Below are 7,512 nucleotides of genomic sequence, written 5' to 3'. Positions count from 1 at the left end.
AAAAAAATGCATGGGAAAGCCAAATAATACAAAAATATTACTTTACATTCATACCAAAGCACTAAAATGGTGTCTCGTTTACGTAACGTCATATAGAAGTTAGGGTTATATAAACAAGCTTCAGGACATCTTGCCTTCTTGGTGGTCACCTCTCAGCTGGTGGTGGACAAGAAGGAGGAGGGAAGTGAAGGCTGACGTCGTTTCATCTCCTGTTGAAGCTGATCCTTCAACGTGGACACCTGCACGAAGGACACCATCATGAAAATGACGACCATGTCCCTCTGTCTGGTAACGTTAGTAAGTGTAAAAACAGCTTGGAAAACAAAATTGTAATGCAAAAAAATTGTTCATGATACAAATAATAGTTTAATGTTATTTTTGACTAAAATCAACATTTGAATTGAACATTTTAAAGTAAAAAAAAACATTTGATGTACCGGTATGTATAATTTCAGAACTAGTGATGTCAAATTATTAATCGTACTTTTGAATTTGGATTCAATCAATCAATCAATCAATCTTTATTTATATAGCCCTAAATCACAAGTGTCTCAAAGGGCTGCACAAGCCACAACGACATCCTCAGTACAAAGCCCACATTAATTGCGATTACTCACAGTAAATTATTTGCTTACATAAATAAAATGAACCCAATGCAATATTTATTTGTGATTAATCACATGAATTAATGTGTTCAATTTGACAGCCCTAACATAACAATTTTATATGCATGAACAACGGTGGAATGATGCATCAGAGAAAAAAAAAAAAAAAAGATATATATATATTTATATATATATATATATATATATATATATATATATATATATATATATATATATATATATATAACACACCTTTTCATTCAATGGTTTTCTTTATTTTCATGACTATTTACATTGTAGATTGTCACTGAAGACATCAAAACTATGAATGAACACATCTGGAGTTATGTACTTAACAAAAAAAGGTGGAAAAAATGAAAACATATTTTATATTCTAGTTTCTTCAAAATAGCCACCCTTTGCTCTGATTACTTTTTCACACACTCTTGGCATTCTCTCGATGAGCTTCAAGCACACCTGTGAAGTGAAAACCATTTCAGGTGACTACCTCTTGAAGCTCATCGAGAGAATGCCAAGAGTGTGCAAAAAAGTAATCAGAGCAAAGGGTGGTTATTTTGAAGAAACAAGAATATAAAACATGTTTTCAGTTATTTCACCTTTTTGTGTTGAGTACATAATTCCACATGTGTTCATTCATAGTTTTGATGCCTTCAGTGACAATCTACAATGTAAATAGTCATGAAAACAAAGAAAACGCATTGAAATGAGAAGGTGTGTCCAAACTTTTGGCCTGTACTGTATATATAGTTAAACTTATTTACGTTACCAAATTAGTGATCTACTCATCGAACTGGCATTTTTATTGAAAATACTGTATTTGCATATCATTCAATGGCATAAAATATAAAGAAAAGTGTTTTCTATGAGAGATGTTTTATGTAATGCGCGTTAACAAAATAAAATAAACGTCTTGTTCACAGCACCATAGTTGAGACAGCGCCTTTGCTGTTTGCAGCCAAGTACTGCACTGTATTTTGTCACAGTTTACATCTACAAATGAGCTTAGTAAGGTTCTCGTAGGTCATAGGACAATTGTACCTGCTCCTCCAGACCTTTGACCCTGTGCCTGTGAGTGCGCTCCCTGGAGCCCAGAGTCTTCTCCAGGTCCCTGAAGCTGGCTCTCAGCCTCTCGGCCTCCTGCTGAGTGTCATCGCGCTGCCTGGCCAAACTCTCACATACGCTTTGTGACTGTTCCATGTCAGCCATCTGCGTCTACTCATGACACAAACACATACATGCATATTGTATATTATTACGTATACACACTATATATATATTTTATTTTTTAAATACAAATATTTATATATGTATTAGGGTTGTCCCAATACCAATCTTTAGAGTAAAGAATGACTGTACCTGCAGCATGAGGATCTGCTGCTGGGCTTCCTGCAGCTCCTGTTCTGCTGTGTTCAGCGAGCGATCCAGGCGGTTTCTTTCAGCAGAAAGACGCATGCTGCCCTCCTCGCTCTTCAGCTTCTGACGCTCAACCTGATAAAGGAAGACAAGCATTAACACATTTCTCACTGTAGAACCTTCAATCTACTCAACAATGTTTCTTAGGCAAAACCCCTCAACTGATGTCAACATGACACATTAATTCACTGCTGACGATGCTGAACATCTTAGTCAGCCCCCCTTAGGTGTCCCCTTACAATTTTTTTACTCCGATACAATATTGCCGGCTTCACTATTGGCCAATACCGATCCAAATTGATATCAGCACTAATAACACATGCTTTTAACTTATTTTGTAGTGTTTAATGTTAGAAAAGACTTGATCAAGTGAAATGTTGTTGTGATCATGCTGGATGGAAGTGCGTGAGCACAGTCTAGAATGAACTGTATATCATTTATGTGACAAGGCCGAAAGTTGGATGTTGGGGTGATCCCAGGATGCAGAGAACGCAAGCATTGTGCAGGCAGAAGGTCAGTTAATAAGGAAGACAGGCCTAACAGGGACTAAAAGCTGCTCAAAAAGGTTCATTATGTCTTCTTATTCATAAACGTTTTCAAATGTTCTTGTAATCAGACCATATTTTCAGTATATTAGATTAATATACCATATTATTATTATATATGTATATATATTACCATCTAATATACCCAAAAATATGGTCTAATTACAAGAACATTTGAAAAAGTATAGGAACTAAGAGCGCAACGGAGCACTTTGGCATACAATAGTGCTAAAATAAAATTGATTACAACCTAAATAGATAATAGAAATATATATGTTTTTGAAATTAACTGTCAATAAAATTAAAGTGCAAATGAAAGTACAGCTTCACTACTTTAGTCATTATTTTTGCACTAGAGAAACTTCTCTATGACTTTAGTTCCAGACTTCTTCTGTTTGTTTGAGATTGTCATTACTGCCACTAAAGGTAGAAAAGTGTATTACAACTGAGTAGCACTGTGGCCCATTCAGACGACAGTTGAGAAACAGATATTTTTGGTGGCCTTCGAGGGGGCGCTCCCCAGGCCCAAAAATGGGACCCAGCCCTATGGTTAAGAAACACTGCACTAGATAATGAACCAGCAGTGAAGGAGAGAATACAATGAAACTAAATAGAACTCATGAAGAACATGGCAGGACAAGGAACAGAAAGAAAAGGTGCTGCAAAACACGGAGAACGAACAGGAAATACTGATGATTAAATACTTTTGATGCCCCCCCCTAAAATATTTTTCTGCAGCCGGGTCTGTGTTAAAATCACTCTCTAAAATTGCTAATGCTAGCATAAATATGGCAAATACAATTAACATCAATCTAGCGCATTTGTTTTAATGCATTTATAATATGATGGACTGTCACTGGTATGTAGTTATATTGACATACTCTATTTCCGTATGTTCAGTTTTACAGTATAAGACTCTTTAAAAGCTCTCCAATGTTATGACTGAGAATACACTCATTTATACCATGTTTTCACAGTGGGAAAAAATACGTCTTGGCCTTTTAAGTAGAACTTGACGCCTCTCGAACCACTTTTGTTACCAACATTTTAGACATTATCAACTGCGTGTTGAGGTACTATAAAAATGGGACCCATTGCCTCCCTGCTTGGCACTCAGCATCAAGGGTTGGAATTGGGAGTTATATCACCAAATGATTCCCGAGCGCGGCCACCTCCCAGGGGTTGAACATGGCGATGGGTCAAATGTAGAGGATAATTTCACCACACCTAGTGGGGACTTTAACTTAACTATGAGAGAACAGTAAATTTACTCCGTTATACAAGCTGTACACTGACTACTTTACATTCTATCAGAGAAGAGTGAGGTAGTGTTGAGCTTGGACATGACACTTCCTGTTACCTTATCAAGTGTGTTCCTCAAGGCATTCTTATCCTTCTCCAGCCTCACAGCCTGCCTCTCGGCATCCTTCTTCTCCGTCTCCAGCATGGCGACGGCCCTCTGCAGCCCACGAAGGCGCTCCTCCACGGCAGCCCGCTCCGTCTGAGCTGTCTGGGCGCCGCGCTGGGCCTCTGTGAGGCTGGCCGTACGTTGACGCAGAGCCTGCCGCATAACAAGAGACAAGTTGTCGTTGGTAGACAAGAGAGTGTTTTGCCCTGCGGGGCATGTATGGGCTCCACAAATTCTGCCTAGCAACAGTAGGTTATTCAAACTGCGTCACACAAAATTAAAACGTGATATGTTTCGCTATAATCTCCACCTCTTGGGCCTTGGTGACCTCTGTCGCCAGTTCTTCACGTTGCAGCTCGCTGTGATGCAGCTCGCTCTGCACATCGTGCATGCGCTCATTCAGGGCAGCCATGTTGCGTCTCGCTTCGGCCAGCGACCCCCGCGACTCGTCGATTCGCTCCTGATAAAACAAGCACACGTTATTAGCATGTTAGCCTTTTGTGCACGCAGACTTTTCTTTATCGCCTACCTGCAGGTGCTGTTTCTCCTGCTCCGTCATGCTCAAAGTGTTCTGCAGAGAAGTCAGGCGACTCTGAGTGGCGCCGTGAGCGGCCGCCAACTCCTGCAGGCTCTGATTAAGGCAGGTGTTCTTCTCTCGCAGCAGAGCTTCGTTTTCTTCCGCTTTGAGCAGAGCCTGACTCAGACGGTCAACCTCTCGCAGAAGCAGCGACACTCTGGCTTCTCCGTCTGCTACCTGCAATATGGATATGACAAAGATATTAATAACTCTCAGCATTCAATGCATTCAAAGAGGATCTCTGATACTTGTATTATATTTTCTTCCTAAATTATATTTGAACACATTTCCCTTCTTCATCAATTTTTCTATATTCACCATTAATTTATGAATTATGCGCTTCCATAAAAATGATACTCCAATAACGATTTATTCTTTTCATCTTTACTTATTCCAACAAATTATATTTTATATTAACCACCACTTCTATGTATTCGTATTTTATTTAAACTTGTTACATTTTTCTTGAATGAATTAACACAAACTTGCATATTATCTTTTTTTTTTAAATTTAATCATTTCTTCACTATTCATTTACGAACTATGCATAGCTGTCAAAGGTTTTTCTCTGGTATATATATTTTCTTTTCTATTTATATCATATATCTTACTTAATTTATCAATAATTCGATGTATTCGTATGTCATTCAGTCTTATGATATTATTTTTATTTCTCTTTATTTAACATCCATCCATCCATCCATCCATTTTCTACCGCTTGTCCCTTTCGGGGTCGCGGGGGGTGCTGGAGCCTATCTCAGCTGCATTCGGGCGGAAGGCGGGGTACACCCTGGACAAGTCGCCACCTCATCGCATGGCCAACACAAATAGACAGACAACATTCACACTCACATTCACACACTAGGGCCAATTTAGTGTTGCCAATCAACCTATCCCCAGGTGCATGTCTTTGGAGGTGGGAGGAAGCCCACGCAGTCACGGGGAGAACATGCAAACTCCACACAGAAAGATCCCGAGCCCGGGATTGAACTCACGACCTTCGTATTGTGAGGCAAACATATATATATATATATATATATTTTTTTTTTTTAACATTGCACAAGCTACAGTATATACTGTCAGATTACCTCAACCCACTTTTTATTCATATTTTCATAAATATATATATATATTTTTTTTACTTCATCCCTGTTTAATCTATAGCCACCATTTATTTACGAATTAGGCGTTTGTCAAAAGCTTTACTCTAGTATATATTTATTGTTTTCTATCCCTATCATATATCTTACTTAAGTTATCAATAATTCTGAGTATTCTTATATTATTCAGTCTTATAATATTTAAAGACATGCACCTGGGGATAAGTTGATTGGCAACACTAAATTGGCCCTAGTGTGTGAATGTGAGTGTGAATGTTGTCTGTCTATCTGTGTTGGCCCTACGATGAGGTGGCGACTTGTCCAGGGTGTACCCCGCCTTCCGCCCGATTGTAGCTGAGATAGGCTCCAGCGCCCCCCGCGACCCCAAAAGGGAATAAGCGGTAGAAAATGGATGGAAGGATGGATAATATTTATATTTTATTTTACTCATTTTTTTTAAACATTGCCCAAGCTACAGTATATACTGTCAGATTTCCCCTTTTTTACTTTTATTTGCATATACATTTTTTTTAACTTCATCCCATTTATTTATGAAGTATGCATTCCTGCCAAAAGTTTCACTGTAGTATATATTCATTTTATTTATATTGTATATGTCACTTACTTTATTAAAAATTGTATTTATTCTTATTTTATTGAGTCTAATATTTGTATTACTATTTTAACATCTATATTTCTTCCTTATATTTTCCTTTTTTATTTCTAACATGTCCTGTTTCCACCATCAGTGATGGTTTGGGGTGCCATGTCATCTGCTGGTGTCGGTCCACTCTGTTTCCTGAGATCCAGGGTCAACGCAGCCGTCTACCAGCAAGTTTTAGAGCACTTCATGCTTCCTGCTGCTGACCTGCTCTATGGAGATGGAGATTTCCAGTTCCAACAGGACTTGGCGCCAGCACACAGCGCAAAATCTACCCGTGCCTGGTTTACGGACCATGGTATTTCTGTTCTAAATTGGCCCGCCAACTCCCCTGACCTTAGCCCCATAGAAAATCTGTGGGGTATTGTGAAAAGGAAGATGCAGAATGCCAGACCCAAAAACGCAGAAGAGTTGAAGGCCACTATCAGAGCAACCTGGGCTCTCATAACACCTGAGCAGTGCCAGAAACTCATCGACTCCATGCCACGCCGCATTAACGCAGTAATTGAGGCAAAAGGAGCTCCAACCAAGTATTGAGTATTGTACATGCTCATATTTTTCATTTTCATACTTTTCAGTTGGCCAACATTTCTAAAAATCCCTTTTTTGTATTAGCCTTACACAATATTCTAATTTTGTGACACACGGAATTTTGGATTTTCATTTGTTGCCACTTCAAATCAGCAAAATTAAATGAAATAAACAATTGAATGCATCAGTCTGTGTGCAATGAATAAATATAATGTACAAGTTACACCTTTTGAATGCAATTACTGAAATAAATCAAGTTTTTCAAAATATTCTCATTTACTGGCTTTTACCTGTATACATATCTGCTGTACAGGTTTACTTCACAAAAGAGACACGTGGGATACTTATATTGTTGTCTTATTTGTATTTGAATTTAGATTTATTTAATGTTTGGCGCAGCCGGACCGTAGCAGCAGGGGATAGAAAGAAGAAAAAAGAAAGACAGATTGTAGTAATAAGAGAAGGATAAAACAGAGAGACAACAAAAACAAAAACAAAAACAACAGAACAACATCAGCAAATACAATACGTACAAATATGATACGTAAAATGATAGCAAAGAAGCAGTTAGTGAAGTAATAACACAAAAATGACAATGAACATTATTGCACTACAAATGGAACAATACAAATACCCATAGAAATAACATTA

At 38.2% G+C, this 7,512-nt stretch overlaps 1 protein-coding gene across 1 annotated transcript in view; it reads right to left on the bottom strand.

Moving 5' to 3' along the window:
- Window positions 1-89: 89 nt before the first annotated feature.
- Window positions 90-7,512, bottom strand: part of LOC133578197 (uncharacterized) — a 50,505-nt gene continuing 43,082 nt past the window's right edge. Inside the window, exons 32-37 of the mRNA XM_061932409.2 lie at window positions 4,522-4,746; window positions 4,303-4,452; window positions 3,945-4,145; window positions 1,983-2,114; window positions 1,665-1,838; window positions 90-239 (exon numbers count right to left, since the gene is read on the bottom strand). Coding sequence (XP_061788393.2) covers window positions 153-239; window positions 1,665-1,838; window positions 1,983-2,114; window positions 3,945-4,145; window positions 4,303-4,452; window positions 4,522-4,746 — 969 coding nt within the window. The 3' untranslated portion in view covers window positions 90-152. The remainder of the gene's footprint in view (window positions 240-1,664; window positions 1,839-1,982; window positions 2,115-3,944; window positions 4,146-4,302; window positions 4,453-4,521; window positions 4,747-7,512) is intronic.

The sequence above is a fragment of the Nerophis lumbriciformis genome, linkage group LG38 (assembly GCF_033978685.3).
Source record: "Nerophis lumbriciformis linkage group LG38, RoL_Nlum_v2.1, whole genome shotgun sequence".
Lineage (NCBI taxonomy): Eukaryota > Metazoa > Chordata > Actinopteri > Syngnathiformes > Syngnathidae > Nerophis > Nerophis lumbriciformis.
Note: the sequence above shows the minus strand (reverse complement) of the source record. Positions and strands in the feature narration are given on the sequence as shown.